The 23,123-nt window shown below is 41.2% G+C and overlaps 1 protein-coding gene across 1 annotated transcript; it reads right to left on the bottom strand.

Moving 5' to 3' along the window:
* Positions 1–7,382: 7,382 nt before the first annotated feature.
* Positions 7,383–20,754, bottom strand: GluRIA (Glutamate receptor IA). The gene is made up of 14 exons (XM_064688623.1): positions 19,881–20,754; positions 18,115–18,267; positions 17,516–17,643; positions 14,899–15,028; positions 11,167–11,420; positions 10,811–10,987; positions 10,470–10,706; positions 9,443–9,803; positions 9,275–9,369; positions 9,037–9,204; positions 8,504–8,956; positions 8,204–8,448; positions 7,745–8,135; positions 7,383–7,674 (listed from the first exon to the last, which is right to left on the bottom strand). Exons 1-14 carry the CDS (start codon positions 20,026–20,028, stop codon positions 7,639–7,641), a joined length of 2,976 nt encoding a protein of 991 aa, XP_064544693.1. The 5' UTR covers positions 20,029–20,754; the 3' UTR covers positions 7,383–7,638.
* Between the last annotated feature and the right edge of the window lie 2,369 nt (positions 20,755–23,123).

Consider the following 23,123-nt stretch of genomic DNA (forward strand, 5'->3'; position numbering starts at 1 on the left):
ATGTGCAAATCTTTTGTGTTGGCATTGAATCTTTGCGTATGCGCTCCCTTTCCCTCCAGCGCTGCTCCGCTCTCGCTCGCACATGTGAGCGTTGCCTTTTAATTCGTTTCATATTGCAGCGTTTTGTTTAAATGCAGCGCTTTGTTTGGCTGCTGTTGTTGGTGTTCTTGTTGTAGTTGTTGTTGTTATTGTTGATTCCCAGGCTGGCTGTTGCATTTATGAAAATTCAATTGGTTTCGTTGTCGTCAACAAAACAAAGCGAAACGAAACGAAACAAAACAAAACAAAACAACGCAACACACAAAAACAAAAACAAAAATGAAACGAAATGAAACAAAGCTCGAGCTCGCGTCTGCATATTTGGTTAAAATCGTTGCGTTTCACTGTTTGCCATTTCAATTATGTGCAACGCGGCGTATGAACAATGTTGTAATGAAATGGGCACACTGGCAGCACCAGCAAAAGCAACAGCAATAACAAGAAGAAGAGCGGCATACGCATAAATATTGCGAGAAATGGCCATTGGAATTGCTGTTTGCTGGCGCTGGTGCAGTAGCCGGAGTTGTTGGAGTTGGCTCAGTTTTTCAGTTTCACGAATTGGATTCTGTTTCGGTTATTTAAAAGGGCAGTTTCTCGTTTAGCGCGAACGCAAACGAACGACAACGACGAGGACGTGGACGTGGACGTGGACGTGAACGTGGACGTGGACGTCGCTGCAGTTGGCTGCAGCTGTTTCTGCATAGTGTTAAAACTTCATGCATATTTATGGAGTCATTCATATTAAAAACGTTGAACATAAAACGCATTTAAACGCTCGCAACAGGCCAAAAGCTGTTAAAACACATAAAAGTAATCGCTCGCATGGCAATTGCAGCTCCTCAATTTAATATTTTCCCAGCTGTGCCTATCAATCATTAAAGTGCTCACTGATCCAAACGAACTAATCAAAATTTATCTTCATTTATCAATTTATCTTCAATATTGCTGATAAGTTTCGTTCTGCATTCAAATCCAATCCGACAGTCACTCATATGTCGGATTGTACCTCTGCCAACTAATTCATTTTATTTTTCCTCACACACCCCTGGTGCCTCTGCTGCCCGATACCCCTGGTCAGCTGTATAATAGGGCTTATTTTGTAAAAGTTGCCTTTGGCAATTTACAAAGTTTACTACAACTTCGGCTTAGTTCTATCCCCAGCACCCAATACCCCACTCTGCGCACTTACCCAGTCCCAACTTTTCAATCCGCATTCACCATTAGCAGCTACTTTTCAATGCGGTTAGCTAGCAAACAAAGCGTTGCACATTTCCGCAGATAAAGTTCTCACTCAATACCAGAGCGACGAGGGGTGTCGGAACCTGGAAATAGTTAAAAATATGTAAAAGTATTTTACTTTACTTTTTCTATTTTTTATTTTTGTTGTATGCCCTCAGTACTTTGTGTACCCTTCTTTTGATATGATATGTGCATGTTTTAAAACTGGCATTTTCGAATAGTTAAAGCGTAAACTCACATGAGCAAAAATAAAGATCAGTATCGAAGTCGTCTCTTTCAGCTGCACCAGTTTACTCCATCGCCTCTCTCTTCCACCGTAAATGCTTCCAACTTCTCCCTTATTGAAGCTGCTTACCGAAACTGCCATCTTCTCCATTATTGTAGCTGACGCTTCCTCCATATTGACGCCGCCGTCTCCTTCCTTATTGAAGCTGTTTCCTCCATGTTGAAGTTGCTGGTTTCCTCTTTGCTAAAGCCGACGTCTCCTCCTTGTTGAAGCTACCGCCTCCTCCATTACTGAAGCCGGCCCCTTCTTGCTGAAGCCTACTTGAATTCATGAGAATCGAGTAGTAGAGCACTAGTTAAAAAATTTTTTTTTATTTGCAGCACAACTAGTGTTGCATTATATATGAACATAAAAATACATACATACATACTTGCAAACATACATGCATACATACATACATGCATATATATCTACACACATACATGCATGAATGCATGCATACATACTTACATGCACACATTCAAGCATTCATACCCACATACATATACACATATATACAAACATTGACATACACACATAAATACTCGCACTTACATACATATTTATTCATGTACATGCTTACATATAAACACACAGATATTCATACATACATATATGCAGACATATACACACACATGCATAAATACATACATAAATACATATATACATACATACATAATACATACATACCTTCAAACATACATACATATATACATACATACATACATACATACATACATGCATACATATATACATACATACCTTCAAACATACATACATACATACATACATGCATACATATATACATACATACATACGGACGTTCATACATACATACATACATACATACATGCATACATACATACATACATACGTACGTTCAAGAAAAATGATCTGTGAAAATGACTGAAACAGGTCGGATGATAAGCTGTTCCTCACAACCGTTTTCCTCCAATCAGTTATATATAAAGTAAATAATTTAATTATGAAATATACAACTTTAAAATTACTGCAAGAGTGTATAATCTTCGTCAGCAAAAACCCAGCGCTCTTTTCTTATTTTTCCCATTTTATTTCCGAAAAAGTTCAGGCAAAATGCACAACAAAAGTTGACCATAGAAAACTGCACACATAGTAAAAGTTAATTGCGTATGTGGCTGTGTGTGCGTGCCAGCTTGTGCATGTGTGTGTGTCTGAAAACTAAACTTTTTATTTAGGCAAGTTTATGGGTAGAAAACATTAAACACGACCCCAAAGCGACTCCGTCTGACTCCTAATAATTAAACACACATTTTATGCTGCTAATGAAACATTAGATGTTTACATTTAATTTGCTATTTACTTAACACCCCTTTAGCTATCCTTGGCATATGTGTGTGTCTGAGAAATTAAAGAGACATTGAGTGCTATGCAAAATGGTCAAAAATCGATCATTAAAGTGCAATTTAATGGCCCAGCTATTAGGGCGTATATGAAATTTCAATTGTTCTTATTTCTTGGCAATCAACTTTGCTGCATGGCCCCGAGCGATATTTTGGTTTTGATTTGTTGATATTTCACAAAGATTTATATAACACACATTGTTTGCTGTATTTTATGTAGGCCAAGCAAAAGCCGTTTATGTATGCAAAAGTCTGCAGATTACATAAAATGTTGCACTGGTCTCCAACCCTCTCGCCATCAAAAACTTATTTGTAATTTATTGGCCAGATAAAAAGAAATAAAGAAATTGCCAAAAATGCATGCAATAAAGTCAAGAAAAGGCAAAATTTGACTAGGTAAATATGATAAAATCATTGGAAAATTGGAAAATTGAAAAACGTTATATACTAAAGTTCAAACGTCTCTATTGACACACGCACAATGGGGAGCCGTGACATTTATCATTTACATTGATTACCCTATAGGTTTTCAGAGTGGGCAAAGAAAAGTCCATAAAAAGCGAATATAATAATATATATATGTACGTATTTATATGTATATACATAGATACATCCTAGCGTATAAGCCAGGTAATGGCAGCTGGTAGCAAGTTTCAGTAACATTTATGGCAAATTGTATGCAACGATGCATGAATTTCATTTTGTGTGGGGAGCACAAATGTGGAACAGTAGGGAGCCAAAAAAAAAAAAAGAAAGTATTAAAAATTGCTCTTCAAAGTGCTGCCTACATGTGGGCAAATGTTTGCGGTTAGAGTGGGTGGGATTGCCAGCCTTTGGGCTTGGGCCGGGTTCGCTGACTGTGGATTACATTTATGTGGTTGCAATTGGCAAATACATACATACATACAGCAAGTATTCACAAATTGTTACACATTGCCAGCTGCTGCGCTCGGGGGCATTCAATTTGTGCCCCCTTGATGGGATTTTGCATAAATATTAAATTTAATATTTTTGGAATTTTTCTGCACGTTTTTTCTTCAATTAATTAATATGCCAATTTGACAAGTTGGCAAATAGAAGAGAGTAAAGCAAAAAAACTTCCCAACTAATTGAAACTGTCAAAATCATGACCAACTAATTAATGAAATTTCGCAAAAGTAAAAGCAAATGGCTAACATAAAAATCAATAGAAATTAATTATTATCATAATAATAAAAATGGGAAAGAAAACCATTCAAAACAATTATTGCGCATACGCCACATGTGCCCGAAAAGCATTCCCAACAGAAAGTCCCAATGCTTAATTACTTTTAGTTGCATGTTTTGTCATATTTCATAACATAAAACGATTAAAAAGTTCACATATATGTGTACACATAGAGCAGAGAGCATTGTTTTGACTGCATAGTTGACCAAACAAATCCAGGCGTTACGTATAAATCTCCTGCAATAGCATTTGCTATATACATACATATATGCGCATATTTATATGCATTTTTCGTACCTGTTCAGCATTTTTAAGCTGCAGCTCATAAATTTCGAGCGCTTTTCGAATAATGAAATTATGGTTTTGTTTTTTCTTCATTTCTTTCATTATTTATTTTTTTTTGAATGCCCGCCTTTTGATAACTCTATGACAAAAGTTCTTGCTAAAATGCCCCCCCGCATGGGCGCCAACTTATCAAAAACTTTCACGTTCGTCATTTGCAAATATTATGAGATTTCGTGCGACCCAAACTCTAGAATTTGTTAGAGTGTTGAGCATGCATATGGGTAGCATCATATTTTTTATTGCAAATGCGTGGCTCACACGCCGACACGCTCCAAGCCGCCCTTCCCCTCACCAGCCCAGCCCAGCCCTCTGTCGCACGCTCTCCCGTTGCGCCACTTGATCTGTGTGTCATTTTGCACGAGTTACAAAAAAAAAAAGAAATGAAAAAGTAAAAAAAAAGCGAATCCGCTGTGATTTTTGGCCATTACCAGGCAGCCACGCTTATCTCTGGCAACAAAGCATGGAATACATGGAATTCGCATGGAATACACATGGTACATATGAAGCTATATCTATGCACATATCGCACGGCAGAGATCTGCGACACACATTCATTTCTCAAACGCATTCCTCATGCTCTCTCGCTAGCACCCGGCTTCCCTTGCCCAACTCCTGATTCCGGCTCTGACTGTGCGCTCGTCGTCGTCGTTTTCATTTTTGGTCCTGCGAAAGTTTCAACCACATACGCCATATTACGCAAAATGCAAAGCATGGCGGATTGACAAAATAAATAAATATGAAAATTTACGGCAAAACTTTTTTGTATTTTGGCAGTTCACTTAAAACTGTTTTGAGTGGGGAGTTGTTCTGGGCAACAACGGCTTTGAACTTTTGCCGCTCGTTCATCTGATGCTGCCGCTGCCGTTGCTGCTGTTTCGCAATTTATTGAAAAATCGATTTTTAAGCATTAAATGCGTCCCGGCAAAAAGTCAGCCTGCTTCAAGTCCCACAAATCCTGCGGCTTTTCAGCAAATCAACACGGCTTGAAGCATCCGTTGCCTGGAGCCAGCAGCAGCAGAAGTATGAGCACCTCCTTCTACCTCCAACCCAATCTGCAGTAGCAGCAGCTCGCAACTCAGCGCGTGACTCTGTCGAACTTTGCTGCCCTAAAGAACCAACAAAATAAAAAAAAAAAACAGAAAAAAATGAAACCAAGAATAAACCCAAAGAAAAATGTAAAAATTTATGCAAAGCGCTGCGAGTTACTTTAAGTAAAGCCAAAGCTGCTGCTAGTTTTTCTCAACGCACGAGAATGGCCCAAAAATTGAGACTCGTAAGCTGGGGTTGCTACTTGTTAAGGGTTAAAGGTGAAACTTTGAGTTTGTCTTGGGTTACCAAAGTGCCAGAGCGTGATGTATAAGTATTGTAGAACGAGCCAGTGCGAATGAGATAAGTTTCCTGTTGGCTGCTCCAAATGGCTCCGGGTAGCAGGCGATTTGTCGTCTATTCACGAAAAACTGTCAGCGCATTTGGGCATTAGTTCGAAGGGTGTCTTGTGCTCCTTTAAGTAATTCAAAACTATTCGAAGCACGATTAGTGCTGATAAAAACTTTCAAAACATAATAAAAAAGGAATATTATTGGAACTAATTCCAAAAAAATATAAAAAATGTTTTTAAATCTGGGCTGTAAGCTATAACCAGTTCGAGGCCTGAGCTCGAACCCAACTTATTGTTTTGAAGCGAAGTCTTTAAAAATTTTGTAAAACTTGAATTGCGTTATATAAACTTTGAAAGTCTATAGCAATACATGTCTTACACCAAATCCCGGGCTTACGGATGTGCAAGACCACAGAGCAGGGATTTTGTTTGAACAGTAAGCCGACAAATTTTAAATATTTAGTGGCTATTTATCGAAAAGTATTGTTTTTAATAATGGTTGTCACCATTATCATAAATGCCATGTCAATTGGTGGCCTAATAGTCTGGGCCTGTAATAATCGATTTTTGTGAAATTCTAAATATAAACAAAATGTTGTAAATGTATCATATTAATTAGTTCATAGATTAGTCCTATAATTTGCGCATGTAAAATCAACAGCTATGCAATTATATTTGTGCGCAAATATTGTTTTTCAATTTAACAAAAACAAAAAGTTAAGCGGCATAAAGGAAAACACAGAAAATGGAATATAAAACTTTCGATTTAACCATCAAACTGAAAATCTGGCTAATTCTCACAAAAGATGATTTGCCACAATTTAATATAATTGAAAGGCAGCTGTAAAAATAATTTGCAAGGCCATTAATGTACATGAAACTCAATTCGAATTCCAATTGAATTGATAGCCAATATCTAATTAAATGTACTCAACCGCAAACGCACACATTCGCACACATAAACATGCAAACAGGCTGATAACAATTATCGAGAGCACATTACAATTTGTTATTTGTATTTATTTGAATCAATTACAAATTGAAGCTAGGCGCGACTGAAAAATGTAAAAAGTATTTAAGAAAAAAATAAATTGTTTCAGCCAACTATAGTTTTACACGAGCAGCGCGAGCTTTGTTGACGTGTTTGTGTTAACTTGGCGCGCATGCATAATTTACAGCCACGCCAGGCCGAGCCACGCCGTGCCACGCCCACTGCTAACCCAGTTGCCCACCTCGTGCCACCTGCCGCCTACCGCCCGCGCGAAGCTAAACGCAAAGTTTACATTGAAAGCCGCTTAGGTTGTGCAGTCGCGGTGGTTGCTTTGTTAAAACTTTAAGTCAGCTAAGCGGCTTACCCTGTACACACACACACACACATGCAGACACACACAAACCGCCGCACATCTACGCACAGGTGCGTACACTGCATAGCTCATACGCAGCGTGGGCCAAAGCCAAGTGAATCCACAGTTCGCATGTAAATGATGAGCTCTGCTTAAAATGTATGCTTTATTATTTTGAATAATTTTTCACTTAAGCGCTAATTACAGCTACATTTTTTTTTTTTGTTTTATTATTATTTTAATGCAATCCCACGTTGTATACATTTATCAAAAATACAAATAATTATGCTGTACAGTTTTAGAACGCCGCTGCTCATCCTCATCATCATCCGCATCCTCATCTGTCCTTCCCCTGCACGTTGATTGCCAGCGTCGTTTATTTAATGCGTTTCGAATACGATTTAATGCTATATACAAGTTAGATCGGGGCTCAATCGCATTTACATGCTGTACTGATAGCGCACATTGGAGGCCAGCTATACGTTGTGTATAATGATAGAAGAAATAAATTCCTTGTTCGTTTCGATCACTTTTGGAATCACCCACCTCAACGCCGACCAAACGCTCATCGTAGTCGCTGCCCGCTTGCATGGCCAGCTTGGCCTGGGATTGCATGATGGCATCCGAGAGTGAATCCCGCTGATATGTAGAGGAGCCCAGCATGCCGCTAGTGGCGCCGTTTGCTGGTACCTTCAGGCGCGCCGTCTTGCTGCGGCAAAGGAACTCCAGAATGGCCACCAAAACCGAGAGCAGCAAACCGCAAATTAATATATAATAGATGCCGGCCACATTGCTAAGGGAGAGCTCGTTGGGTGTGGAGGTCTCCTGGCTGTCCGAATTGGGATTACACTCGGTTTTGTCGAACCACCATTTGTTGCGCAGCTTCAGCAGTTCGCCGTTCTCTTTGAGCGACAGCACCGCCAAATTGAGACGGTTTCTAAAGGGGCCAAGGGTAAAGGATATGGACGCTACCCCACTAACTAACCTATTTAATCAATCACTTACCGCAATGGTGAGCCAATGGGCGTGGCTATGCCAAAACCCTTGGTGTCTATGTTGCGACCCACTTTCATGGTGTCACACGGCGCCCTCGCGTTGACATACTCATTCTTGGGCGACTCCACAAGGAGCGCGTACTTGCCCTTGGAGGTGCGCACACGCCTAATGCCCTCGTCGTAGGTGTGTACGGACAGATGCGGATTGGCGTTCATGTACTCCCACATTTTGGTATGCAAGCCAATCTTCGAGCGCTATATGGAAAGCAGCTATAAAATGGGGCCTGCATTGAAAATATAGGCAACTTACACGAAAGAAATCCCAGGTGGAGCCTTGCAGCAGTGTGCCATACTGTACATCGGTTTGCATGGCCAGATCCTCGGGCGACTTGATGGGCGCCACCATGCGCTCCACGGTGAGAAATGCAGCCAAATTAGCTGTATAAGATGAGATCAATATGATGGTAAAGAACCACCACACGGCGGCTGCAATGCGCCCAGCTATCGACGGTGGTGTCAAATCGCAGCCCTGCTGCATAAAGGCAGCCAGCGAATACCAAAAGGAGTTGAGCAAACTGAACTCATTCATTGGCACCGCTGCCGACTGATGCTGCTCTGGTGGCTCGCCGCCAATAATGCCCGGTGGCTGCTGGGCATTGGTATCGTTCGCCGAGCGACGCACGATGCGCCACTCGTGGGGCGGCAAACGGGTGACAAAATAGAGCACAATGCTAACGCCCACATAGCTCAGGATGACGCTCATCTGCAGAGCAAAGAGAGAGAAAAAGAGAGAGGGAAAATCTTGAGCACTGGCAAAGTATCTGAAAGATTTGTTTGACCTACCCAAATCTCCTGAGAGAGCGGATTCAGAAAGCTGAAGACACCTGGAGTTTGCTTCACCGGCTTTTTAATCATTATAGAGATGCCCAGGGACATGAATGGCTTGGTAAAGTCAATGACGCGCTCCCGCTCCGCGGTTATCGTCATGGCAGCAATCGCAATGTCCGCTTCCTTTAATCGCAATGACAACGAAGCAGTTACAAAGTGTTGACAAGTGTTGCCAGCTGTGTCTGTATCTCACCTTGCGCACCAGCTCGCCCACCATGCCATCCCAGCCGCCAGGCGCAAACTGATTCTCGGCTCCATAGCTGCCATCCTGCACCAGACGCAGCTCAACTGGCCATGCCAGAAATGAAAGGAGAACCATTCATTGACTTGCACAGGTTCACAAGTGGAAATCTGAACTTACATTTTATGCCCAGCCTGGTGGCAATCAGCTCAGCCATATCCTTGCAATATCCCTCAAAGCGTTCGTTGCCAACCAGCTGCTGGCCGTAGCCAGCCCTGTGCATTAGATATGGTTCCTCCAGCACACTGGTCACAATGTACGTGTGATTGCGTGTATAATCCCCATTGCTGGCGGCCGATGTACCCGAGCTTGGGCCATGATTGCGTTGGCCATGGAACGGCATGAAGCCAGCATCATCTCGCCATTCGGCCACCTGTTGCAGTGTGCTATTCACGGACATTTCCACCACCTGCAAGGTGTAGTTGACGCGCCGGCCATCGTCATCAAAGCGCACAGCCCCAGTTAAGCCATCGATTTCCACCTGCAAAGCAAATGTAAACAATGAGATTAGCTATGGGAATTGGGAATCGCTTTAAAAATACCCACAAAAAAATTAAGAAAACAAGACCTTGGAGCAAGTGAAACAAAAATATTGCATAGAAAGGTTTCCGCGCCTGTTGAAGCACAACTTCTTCGTTCATTTTTATAGACAAATATTTGCAATCAAAAACTTTTATAATTTCAGTCTATCAGACACCTACTCTCAAAGCAAACGTTTCATAAATATACTTATGCAATTATCAGAGTTCGCTGTTCTTTATTTTGTATACCCTGTATGTATTCAGCTGAGCTAACGGGTGGTATTAAGCCGAATAGAGCTTCATAAATTCCATAATGTATTAGTCTGCTATGGATCATATATTTGGCAAATATATTTCTAGGATATTTTAATTTATTTAAACCCCAAAGGGGTATGCCTGATTCTTCAAAAACAATATATGGTAACCCATAAGAATTTATTTGACCTGATTACAGAGTATTTTCTAGTCCCTCATATGTGTTTACCTAAATCCAAAGAAATAATCTAAAACAATTTCGCCTCGAAATTTAAGATTTAAAATAACTTCCACCGAATACTTCAACTTTTGCGTGGAAAAATTCTCATCAAAAAATTGTTGCGCCCGCAACGGAAAATGTTTAATCTTACCTTGCGCAGGACTCGTGAGATTTTCTCCCCCTGCTCCCAGGGCGTGACCCAGCCCTTGGAAGTGCTGCAGTCCAGCAATGCGCTGGATTCGTTCAATGAGTTGGTGTTGCCGGAGCCGCCCGCATGACTTCGTCGCTGCAGATGATTGGCACGAAACTGATCCGGTTTCTTGCGCAGAATGCGATTGAAGGCCTCGACAAGCACAAAAACCGCATCGTACATGAGCGCCGCCTGTGCCTGCAGTGCGGACGGGTGTGGTGGTTAGGTGGGCGTGGCAAGTGGACAGGAAAGGTGCGTTTAATCTACTGGCTTTTACAACTTTGGACTGTGTGAAAATTTACCGAAATGGCTGGCAAGCTGCCGCCGCCCGCTGCGCCGGTACCACTCGCCTGCTCCAAGCGCTTCCGGCTGTCATGAAAGTCACGCAAGGCGCGCCGATTAGTGTCCACAATGCGAAAGCCAGTTATGTTGATAGCTCCAAACTCCACGACATCGCTGGGCCAGTGGTTGTCCATGACCTACGCACAAAAAATAAAAGCGAGCGAGAGCGAAAAAAGAAGGAGAATCAGAAAGGATAACAAAAGGCCAACGGATGCTGGTAATAATTGCTTATTAAAGGCACACACAGCGGGTGGTTGGGGGGAAATAAAAGCTGGTAAGTTGCCACGGAATTTGTTGTCGGGTATTTTGCACTCACCAGGCCGCTGAGCAGGTAATGATAGGTGCGCCTGCCGAGCTTTACGTCCCGCACATGCTGTATGATGATCTCTTTGGCCATTTCCGCCGGGCAGTCGAGCACGATGCGCTTTTTGCTGAAACGCCCCAAATCCTCCATCGTGTGCAAAAATTCAATGGCCATCGTTACGTTGGCGATGCGTTTGACCATTTGCACACGAAATGTTTCATTTCCGGGCTTCAGTTCTTGATAGATTTGCTGCAGGCGCAGTAAGCCTACGGCAGCCAAGTGGGTGGGGCCCAAAAAAAATGATATACAAAACAAACAGACAAACAAACAAACAGCAGCGCCCGGTGGCGTATGAGTAATATTGAGTGTCATATAAGCCATATATATGTATGTAGTGAGGTTTGCTGGTGTGTGTGGGCGAGATGGATGGCAATCAAAAGTAAAACGGCAGATAAACGCGATTTCAGAGATAAATTCAACTGAAGACTTCGCCCCACAACGAAAAGGCCCATCAAAAATGTTATTAAAGAAAGAAATATTTGAAATGCCCGCTTTAAGGACTTTGTTCAACTTATGATATAAGAACAATTTCTTAAAGCTAAAATTAAGAGAATTTTCAAATAAAATGCTCGATAAGCTTATAAGCATTAAATCGAACCCACAAAAATTAATCCACAATTTTTTAAGTTATTCATTTATATAATTAAATATATCCCAACAAAAGTTCTGGTATTTCTCCCTCTCCCCATCCCAAAAGTTTAGCACTGCAAATAACCATAAAAGTTTGATTTAACTGTTGCATATGAATCTCATTTTATAGCTTTTGAATATGATTTCATGATTTTGGCCATGTTTCTACGGAAAAAAGCCGAACACTATAAAATGTTTATTTATCTCTTACGGCTATTTGCTATTGGCCCATATTGCTTGGCATGTTTTTCTTCATTTTTTTAGGGAATGTGGGAAGAGTGTAGCCCTGTCTGCTTATGAATACTTTATATACACACTCAGTCCCACTCAATCACTACCCCAATCTCTCATTGCCAGGCCGCAAAAAACATTTTCACACGCCATTTGTTGCACGGCGTTGTTGTCACAGATGTTCTTCTTGTTGTTGTTGTTGTTGTTATTGGCTTTGATTTCGGGCTGCATGATTTGTTGGCATTGGCCACAAAACAAAAATAACAACAACAACAACGAGAACAACACTCACTCAAACCAAAGAGGAAGCGGAAGTGCACAGACAATTGAAGTACTTTTTGTGGCACGTTGGTAACATTTCAATAAATAGCGCAACTTCCCTCTCCACTCGGCGCCAGTCGAAAAAAAGAGAAGAAAATAATAATAAAATTGGATGCGTGCTGTTTGTTCAGCCATTTGGTTGCCGCTGCCGCTGTTGTTGCTGTTGTTGCCGTTGTTGGTTGTGTGTGCGATGATGTTTTATTGAATGCTTCCTATGTAGTCGCGTATTGCTTTTTCTGCAACTTTTGTATTCATGAATGCGCCAAAAAATATGCTACCAATTTGTCGCCGTGTGCGATGTTCGTTTACCGAACAGCAAAATAGCCAAAAATAAAAAAAGGCTAGCGATAACAGCGACAGACCCCAGGTCTAGAGAGAAGAACAAAGCAATAACAACAAACTGCTGACAGCGGCATTAAAATATAAAGTCTCGCTGTGGTGCCTTTCGTTAACAATGTAAACGATGCCTGGCAACGTGTATTGAGCTGAAGTCGGCCAAAATGCCAAAACCCAACAATAACAACAATGGCAGCAGCAGCAGCAGCGGCAGCAGGCAGTAAGAGTGGCAGCGCCCAAGCTGCTGCGGCATTTCCTTTTCCTGCGCCGTATGCCAGAGGCAACAATGTCGGCCTACTTTTTGGCAAACGGCGCAAATATTAAAAACGGCCAAAAAAAAAGATATTCAAGCAGGCAGCAAGCAGCAGCAGCAGCAGTGGCAGCAAAAAGGGCCAAGCGCTGCCAGCAGTTGCATAAAGTCATAAATTTTATTTCACACAGAGTCATTAACACATGACACACACACACACACACACACACACACACACTCGCACACTAGCACAGACACACAATGGCAGCAGCTCCATAACGACAGCCTGTGAACTCATTACAAAAGGCGCAAAAAAAAGGCGTCGGCATAAAAATGTTCAAATAACACACGCAGAAATCACTGCGGCGTATACGTAATATCATATGAAATTTGTACACAACTCGAAGTCGTTCGGCTGTCTGCCATTGTGTGTTAAAGAATACACATGTGTGTTTCGTGTGCGTGTGTGTGTGTGTGTGATGTCTCTGGTGCTTGCCTTGATGTCTTCATCTTTGGCCGTAATTGCTGTCGTCGTCGTCGGCGTCGCACGTAGACTGCAGGAAATTGCTTTGAAATAAATTTCAATACAACAACAATACCGAAAGAAGCCTAAGACAACAAAAACAAAAACAAAAACATTATGTGGCATTGTAGCCAAGTCTCAGCCATATGTGCACAGTCCGTCCACCAGCCTCGGTCTGCTTGTCCCTGCTCAAGCAGCCGGAGCACTTCTAAGCGCTCGAGAGCACTCAAGCCTCAGCCTCAGCCTGTCTGTCTGTCGTTCTGTCTGTCTGCCTGTCTGTCTGTCTAGCTGGCTCGCTGGCTGGCTGGCGGCGCATACTCTTACTTTTACTTGTAGCACTGCCTCTTTGTGCCGCTCATTTAATTACATATTAGCAAAAAAAAAACCTAAATGTATATACATATATGTAGAAGCAGCAGCTGAAAAACAGTAGCAAAAAGGGCAGGCAACGACCGAAGGGGCAGCTGAAGGCGGCCTGTTAAGTGGCACAAGCAGAAGATATTAGAGACATGTGTTTGATGTTTGATTTCTATTTACTTGCGTGCGGGTTAATGCACAGCAAAAGAAAAAGAAAGTGTTAGAGTGGCATAGCAATAACTGAGTCAAATTTATGCAATTTGCTTTTACTGGGAATTATTTCAAATAAGCTCTTTCAAATTCTAGTATATGCAATTTGTTTTGCTGTCTGTAAGACTTAATCCGAAATTCGTTGAATGCTTAAAATTGAGTAAATTGTATTAAAAGACCCTTTTTTCTTTGGACAGCATATTTAAAGTGCGCATACCAATCAATTTTAATAAAGATGTATTTATAATATCCTTGAAGCGAGTGTTGTTTACATAAATTAATAAATCAATTGCGTAAACACGGCTAACACAAAGGAAGCATGTGTATTGCCATAATTTAAATAATCTTTTCTCTATTAAAGACAAGCGTATTAATTACACAAGTATTTTTGAATTTCTATTTTAAGCTAAAGTTTGAAGTGTCCGTGGTCATTAATGTTGCCTAAATCAATTTATTTGTGAGCTGTCAACTTTCGATAAAGTTGTGCTTCAAAAACTTAGCTAAATATATAAATTAATCTCAATTTATTGGCATTGTTTTGTTGCAGCCCTCGTGGCATTGGCTTCGTTATGCCACACACACAGACACAAATAAAACTAAAATGTCAAACACCCAGTGAGACAACAAAAAAAAAGCAATAACAAAAGCAACAACAACAAGGACGAACAGGAGCCAACTGCCCGTCCATTGGCGCCCCATTTGCTTAGCGCTAACGAAAGCGAAAATGAAATGAAATCAAAATACACGCAGTAAACAATGGGATAATGTAGCGCACATTTAGCCCGACGGGCCGCCCTGCCCCGCCCTCTGATTATCTCATACTCACCATCATGCGAATCGTATAGATAAATAATGCTTTGCCAACCGTAGTATTGTATGGTATCAATAATTGCCTGATGATAATCCGGACGCATGCTGATTGCAAAATCCAACAGGCCTGATGACGGGGTAAGCACCTAAAAGTATGCAAAACAAAGCGATCCATGAGTGGAACAACAGCTCACAGTTGGGGCAGGCTTAAAGGGGGCTGCCACCCCCCAGAGCCTAACAATGTAATGTGTACGCTACATGAAGCAATAATAAAATGAAACGCGTTTCCGCTTTGACGCTGCCAGCGACTGGCAGTGGGTTGTGTGCGCGAGGAAGGGCGAGAGGGCGTGGTTGAGGGTGAGTGTGAGGGCGAAGGACATGTAAGTCCTGCCTTTTGCCTGGCAGCCAAGTAAGTTAGTACGAGTATATACACGATATGTATATGGTACAACAAGAGATATGTACACAGAGACCCGTTTCCGTTTAGCTGTATACACACGCACACACACGCACACACACGCACACACACGCACGCACACTCACACACATCAGCCTGAAGGCGCACGCAAATGCGCAGTCTGATCTGTGTGTGTGTGTGTGCGTGTGTGGCACAGAGAGAGCCACCGCTGCTGTTGTTGCTGCTGCTGCTGCTTCTGCTTGCCGACGCCATATCTTGATTTATAGTGATTGAAATAAAAGAGGCCAAGAGCGCATCATAAATTTTTTTGCGCTCACTGTAGAGCTGTGTGGAGCGCGCATCGGGGGCGCTCGTTTGGCATTGTCTTCCGACTGCGGCACTTTGGGCTCTTTGGCTTTTTGTTTTGTGAAGTGCCAGGCACAGTGACAACAACAGTGCCCCAACAACAAGTCGCCTGTGTTGTTGGTAGTAAATTTTCTTCAAATTACAATTATTATGATTTGTGCTTTGCTTTTGATTTAGTGCAGCGTCTGGCAGTCACAACAACAGCTCTCTGTGCGTCTGTATGGGTGTGTGTGTGTTTGTGCTTATAGCCACTTTGTGCGATGGCTTCATTTTTATAAACTCTAGCTGCATGTGTGCGTGTGTGTGTGTGTGTGTGTCGCCACTTGAACTACAGCTTGATGTTTAAATTAGAAATGTGGCAAGAGCTCTACCCGGCCGCCCCTCTCGCCCGCCAACCATTCAATGCACACCATAAACTGCAGCTTAAGCTGTTTAGTGAGCTGAATGAAAAGTTATGGCCAGCAGCTAAGAAAAATGTTCAAGCTGTACGCAGAAAATGCACTTCAAGTTTTATGGCTCAATCGGAGCCTTTTCAATTGGTCGATTGAAGTGTTTCATGTTTTTGGGTGTGTCAGCCATAATTGCTATGCTATGCTACCATAAACCAGCAGCCTATTGACCCAAATTAAATGGTTTGAATTTCACAGTCTGTTGCCAGAAACACGCACAGACACACACACACACACACGCACACACACTCCATATACTGCACACAAAAATGTGTTGACGGAAAAGTTGTTTAATCTGTTGTCGACTGAAATGGAACTCGTTTTATTTGCATTTGGCATTTAGCTGGCATTGTAGAGAGTTGCCAGAATAATTGTTTTGGGGGCTGCCACTTTGATTGCTATCAATCGGTTTTTGTTGATTTTTCTTTACGCTATTCCCCACTCTTTTTTCATTTATTTGAAATATGCAAATGTCAATTTGCTTGCGGCTAAATTTGTTTCAATTTTCTATTTAACATTTAACAGTTTGAGCTAGGTCAGTTAACTCGTCGCTCAGCCGAGCTAGTTCCCAAGCCGAACTTCACAATGAATTTAATTTAATATTCTGTTGACAGTTGGGGAAATATTTCTTAATTGACTTTTATGCTACACAAGCACGGACATATGTATAAATATTTATATTGCATAACAATTGCTTTGGAAAATCTGTTTTAAAATATTTGGAAAATTTCTCTAGAGATTTGCAAAGCTGTTCAAGAGTTTTAATTATAATTTCTTTGAGCTGTTTCTCGTTTTTGCCTTGATGGGCTAATTTTTTTAGCCATGAGGCTGCCAAAATTATTGTTGTGGGACTGCTGCTGTATTTTCCTCTATATTCCTCTTTGCTATATGCAAGTTCGGAAGCAGTCCCTAGCTAAATTAAATAATAACTTTGTTGGACAAAGTTTTCTTTAACATTCCGTGACACGAGATTAGTTGAAATATTTGTTAATAGACTTTCCGAACATTCTTTGGCAATACTGTTATAATATTTATTTTTTTTTTATTTCTCTAGAGGCTCGCAAAACTGATGAAGAGCTTTAATTATAATTTATCCTACACACCACAGAATTCCACACATACGCATTCCACATATTCTCTTTGTTTCATTACGAACTTTGCCCTTTTTTCCGAGCCCTCCGGCAACTTCATTACTCATCAACACACACACTCACACACACACATACACATATTTTTAAACATGTGTGTGTGTTACTTAGTTTATTGACTCTCCTCTGTTCAGGCTCATATCTGCCTCTGTCTCTTTCTCTCTGACTGACTGGCAACAAACCACATCAAATGTAAATAACTGCACACAAAATCAATTACGTATGACATTCTTTTTTTATTGGGGGGTGTGGCTGGGTCTGTTTGTAACTTACCTTTTCCGGAAACCAGGGCGTCACGAATGGCATTTGGAACGTATTCGAATAGGAGTGCAATGTGTCAAAGGAGTCCGGCGAAACGGCGCCCAGCATTGAGTAGACTCCGCGCGAGAATTGATTGCAAACTGCAGGTTAAAGCAATAAATTTGAGTTTCTTTTTTTTTGTATTTTGGCAACGTGGGAAAATAAGAAAAGGAGAGGGGGATAACGCGTCGGGGCAACAATGGAGTTGGGCTGGGATTGGGGTAGGTCACAAAGAGTATGTTCTGTCTCTGTGTGTGTGTGTGTCTATTTGGGTGTGTGTGTGTGGGAGCAGTGTCTAGGTCGTGATGTAAATGAATGTGCGCAATTATGCGACTGCTGGGGCAGCGGGTGGTTGGGGAGCTGGTTGCAATTTTCAATAAAAATGCGCATAATTAATGCAGACAAGTGCTGGGAGGCGGGGATTTGGCGGGCACACGGGCAACAGTTGAGTGGTTTCACTTTATTGTATTTGTTTTGCTTTGTTTTGTGTGCGCGCGTGTTTGGCTGTGTGGCAAGATGTGGGCGGGGACAAGGGATAGGGTGTCTTCTGGCAAGGGCGTGGCAACACCTACTCAAGCGCGATAATTTGAATGCATCCGCCGTATTGATGACATCAACGTACGCCTGCAGCTCAAAGCGACGCGCACTGACATTCAGATTGTGATTGAGCATTGCATATTTAAAGGCTGATTGCACATCGTCCGTGCCCTGTTCGAAGATGGCGCCTGTGGGCAGATTGAGAGACAGAGAAAGAGAGAGAGAGAGAGAGGGAGAGATGAAAAGAGTGACATAGTTAGAGTATATAGAATATTTTTGCTTCGTTAAATATTTAGGCGGCTTTTGACACAGTCCTCTAAATATTAAACGAAAGCGCACTGAATAAATATTTACACAAATGATAGTATAACACACAGACACACAGACACACATACACATACACTCGCACACACATACACACAATAGCAGGCAGGCACTCTAATGCCAAACGAAGTGTTGATGCTGCAATTTTGCACGCTGCGCTTTTGCCTGGCTGGCAGAAGGCACATGGCAGGAGGTGGCAGGCGCCAGCCAACCGGCCCCACATAGGACCCTCTGCCACAGAAATTGCAACCGGAGCTGCTGCTGCTGCTGCTGGAGTCCTGCAACAGGAGCAGGTGAACAGCTTCGTGTGCCAAAGCCAAAGCCAGTCAGCATGACTGTCACATTAGCACAGCGAGCAGCACAGCGAAACACACTCACACACGCTCACACACACACACACGCTCACAAACACACACACACACACTCACACAGCACAGCCAAAATGACTGCAGGCGCTGTGACTGAGGTGCCACAGCGTAATAAAAAATAAAACACCAGAGCACAAAAAAAAGTATTTGAAAAAATGCAGAAAATAACGTTAAATTGTATTGCTGCTTGTGTTCCTGCCAACTATATCGCCGCAATTCCAATTATTTTTATATGCCATATGTAAAATATGGAAATTGCAAAATTGATTGGAATTCATCTAATAAATTGATGAATAGTTAAAAGCTGCACAAAAATATCAGTCAAATTAAATAAAGAACATATTGGTCAATCAAATGCGTAGTAGGCAAGCCTGCAAATCGGCTTTGAACCGAATCGATTCCAGCCCGGAATGCCAATTTTTTTCACTATGAACTGAATCTTAAGCCAAGCCCTTTACTAAAATAACAGAGTAACCGAAAAATGATTTGGCTAAAAACACAAACACTTGAGGTAGACCAAGCTCTAAAGTACAAATAACTTAAGCCCCATAATTGGTAGATGACAATGTATAACTATCCAAGGTTTGAACCAACATATGGGTTCAAGTTTGCTTTTAGCGAGTTTTTTTGAATTATTTTTTGGTTTAGTAGCTCTCACAGGGATAAATAGATATATATCGAAATAACCTACAGATCGCAGCTCTCCAAGAAATAATACTTAAAAATACAACTTTTAAACATTTGAACCCTTTGTTATATTCAGCCAATCCAAATAATATCCCTATTACATTATGATAATCGTATAGTGAAAAAAATAAAAATCTAATAGGAACCCGAAATGGATTGTAGGAAGACAATCCATATATGCCAGTATGCGTGCATGCATGCATGCAGCATGCCGTATGCAGCATGCAGTATGCAACATGCAGCATGCCTGGCTGAAGTCACAGAAATACAATCACAACCATAACCATTGCCATTACACATTGTAGCAAAATTCTAGCGACAACTGCAGCGAGTCCTTTTGGTCCTGCCACTGCGGCTGCCGCTGCCGATGCCTGCTTCCTGCTGCTGCTGGCTATGCCTGGGGCGTTGCTTTTGATACTCACCTAATGGTATTTTCTCGGTTAACGATGCAGAATGTTGTTGTTGTTGCTGCTGCTGCTGCTGCTGCTGAGCTGCGCTAAATTCCAGCCAGCAAATGCTGCCAGCGCACATTAAATGTAAATATGCCAAGAATTTTAGCCTCGAATGCATTTTGTATTGCTATTTGCTTTTGCTACAAATTCGGTGAGAATTTTCCACTTGTAACTTGTTCCTTTTGTTGCTTATTTCGTTTTTTATTCAATGTGCGTGTTTTTTCTTTCTTTTTTAACTTTCGGGTATTTGTTACCTTAATTTGTTGCAACAACCCGAACTTGTTGTTGTTCTTTGTTGAGCGCGTGGCAGCGTGCAAGAATTCGTTGCCTACTTAGGAGCGCGTTGTGTAGGAAGAGTTTTTTTTTAGAAGAGTTGATTGTTTATTGTTTAAGCGTGACTTTTATTGCGCTAATTAACTTAATTAATAATTAGCTGATACGATGAGCTTTTATTTAATTTTAATTTAATTTTTTAAGTATATTGATGTGTAATTTTATGTATTTTTTAACGTTTAACTAACTGCTTAGATCAATTTGAGTTAATTTAAGTTGATTTAATTAAATCTAGCTATGTCGTTCTAGAAGTTCTTTGAGTAAGTTTCTTGTGGCGCACTTTAAAACTTGAGCACGCTTGACTTTAACTGGAAGCACGCGCTGCCCTCAACCCTCGAGCGAGTTATTCGTTGCCCTTACGCACACTCACCCACACCACGGGCCGCACACTCGCGCACACACACAGGCACACTAGCACACGCACAGGAACAAAAGCTGCTTTGGCTGAAGTCTGCTCTGCAGTCATTTCTTTTATCCGCGCACATGAACCAAACGGCAACGCGTTGTAATCAGCACTAAAAACGCCTAAGCTGCCCAGTAACATGAGACCCAGCATCAATGTACGACCACAAAGCAACTTTGTTGCTTTGTCGCCCTATTACAACGTTCTCTCACACTCTCTCCCAATCGTTCACGAATGCTGCCTGCTGGTGGCTGGCTGCTGCGCTCTTTGTACTAAAAATGAGCACACGCACTCGCACGCTCTCGTTTGCGCTTGTTTGTCTGCAAAGTGCTTCGGAAGCGCCAATTACTGACCTACTACGTTTAGGACTACATAAGTTCCGAATTGTTGTTGTTGATGTTGTTGTTGGTGCTGCTGCCGCTGCTGTTGATGTTTGTTTACGTTCTGCCTTGCATTTTTGGCTGCATAATTGATACGGACAACAGCAACAAGAAAGGCAACAACTGCAGGCGGCGCTGCAGCTCGATTGCGTACAAATCGTTTCCCCCAAACGCAGCCTAACGGGCACACTTTTTCGCAGCTTTCTCCCCCAATTTTGTTTTTTTTTTTTGGTCATTACTAGCGATGCCGTGACAATCCTTTTAACAAATCTCATTAGGCTTTCAATTACGTGCGATTGCCGTTAGTTTGCAGTGTAATGAAATCTCATTAATCGACTTTAATTTCTCAAACAAACTGTAAGTGCGAGGCAACTGCGCCACGCCTTGCATATTGTCGAGGTCGTGGCGTGGCGTGGCATGGCGTACGATTTCATCATAATCTGTAATTAGTTTATAATGCGCACAGGAAGCGCTGGCAGAAAGCAGGAAGAGCCCAAAGTGCCAGCCAGCTAGCTAGGACAATGCCGTGCGACGAACATTTCAGCTTAACCTACAGCAAACGGCTCTTAACTACAACAAAAACAATAAGAAAAAAGAAATAATGAGCATCTGAGGGCGGTGCCTGGTTCGACGCCTTGGCAACAACAAATGGCCAAACTCAAGCCAATAAACATAAAAGTTGATGGCAAAATTTTTTAATTAAGAAAATCAATGAATATATTTTTTGTTCTCTTCATTATTTCATTTAAACATTATGGCCATTGCTTCTCCTTTTTCAGCTTCTTTCATTTGCCTTCTTTACGGCCAGCGATTTTAATGCTCGTTAATAGGTTTTTACAACTTTAATATGCATTTTGTAACACATAAGTGATATAGAAAGCGGGCTATAAAGAGCGAGACAGCGAGAGAGAGAGAGAGAGAGAGAGAGAGAGAGCTTAAAAACTAATGTAACTCTTGGTTAATTTGATGATTATTATTTCCTATAATCTCTCCTTATTGTCAAAGTATATTAAAAAATATGTTTTTTCATAGTGTAACTTAATTTGAGTTCATTATATGGAGCTTTAAGTTTTTGTTTCAGGCGAGAAAGTGTCTAAAAGTATGGTGTTAATATTAAAGGTTATAAATAAAAGTTCAAATTATTCCAGGCTGCCCAGGTTTTCAATAGATATCGATTTTAAAAAGACTGGTATAGCTTAGACCTGTCTATTTGTAGATTATTTGTAAAAGAAAGTGCTGAGAAGTGGCTTAGATTTAACAAGAGAATATATTTGGCATCAATCTCAACAAAGATAGAGTATAGGGCAGTTACATTGATTGCCCTTATCACAGTCACATTCCATGAGCTAGTAGGTAAGCTTTGGTTAGGTCGCTTTACCACAAATATATTTTATATTATTGATGAGCAGAGACTGATATTCAAATGGCCTGTTGGCCGGGGTCTCCATAAAGTTTCTGCTTTGCGAGCTTGGGAAACAAAATCTGTTCAAAATGTATTGATTTATTTGTTTTTTTTTTTAATACTGTAATGAAATATTATATTTGTTGTGCACCGACCTATGACATTGTTAGCTGCGTAATATATAATACGAAATTCCAGCATAAAATATCTATGCATAAAATCACAGCCACTCTTTAACTTGTTGGCGTGAACAAAGAACAAATAAACAAGCAAACTAACTATCAACAACAAAGCAAATAAATAAATAAATGAGCAAACAAATACACTTTCATATCATAATTAAATTTGTCTCCCATTTCATACTTGCCCAGCCAGCTGGGACCATGCAATTTTCCAGCAAAAACAAAAAACGCACAATAAAAAAAAATAAAAGAAATCAAAAGAATTTTTTACTGTGCAATTATTTAATGCAAACTCCAATAAAATTTTAATTGCTCTTTTTCATAAATATGTAAATTGAAAAGTGCGTATTTTTTGAGCACTCCCTTGGGGGTAGGGGGTTGAGGGTGACGGGGGTGCGGGGGGGTTGCGCTAATTATTTACAATTAAAATTTATGCGGCTGCCTAAATCAACAAACTAAATCGTTTAATTAAAAAGCCGCGAGCACACAAATGAAACAACCAAATCAACAATA

Source organism: Drosophila montana, unplaced genomic scaffold (assembly GCF_035044405.1).
Source record: "Drosophila montana isolate Dmon_TW-CO22-7 unplaced genomic scaffold, ASM3504440v1 contig_3213_1, whole genome shotgun sequence".
Classification (NCBI taxonomy): domain Eukaryota; kingdom Metazoa; phylum Arthropoda; class Insecta; order Diptera; family Drosophilidae; genus Drosophila; species Drosophila montana.

Coding starts and splice junctions, on each gene's coding strand:
- GluRIA (XM_064688623.1), bottom strand. CDS start 20,028: ATGCATTCGAGGCTAAAATTCTTGGCATATTTACATTTAATGTGCGCT. Junction 9,370..9,442: donor CACCAGGCTGGGCATAAAAT/GTAAGTTCAGAT, acceptor TGGCATGGCCAG/TTGAGCTGCGTCTGGTGCAG. Junction 8,136..8,203: donor CCCATTGGCTCACCATTGCG/GTAAGTGATTGA, acceptor TGGCCCCTTTAG/AAACCGTCTCAATTTGGCGG.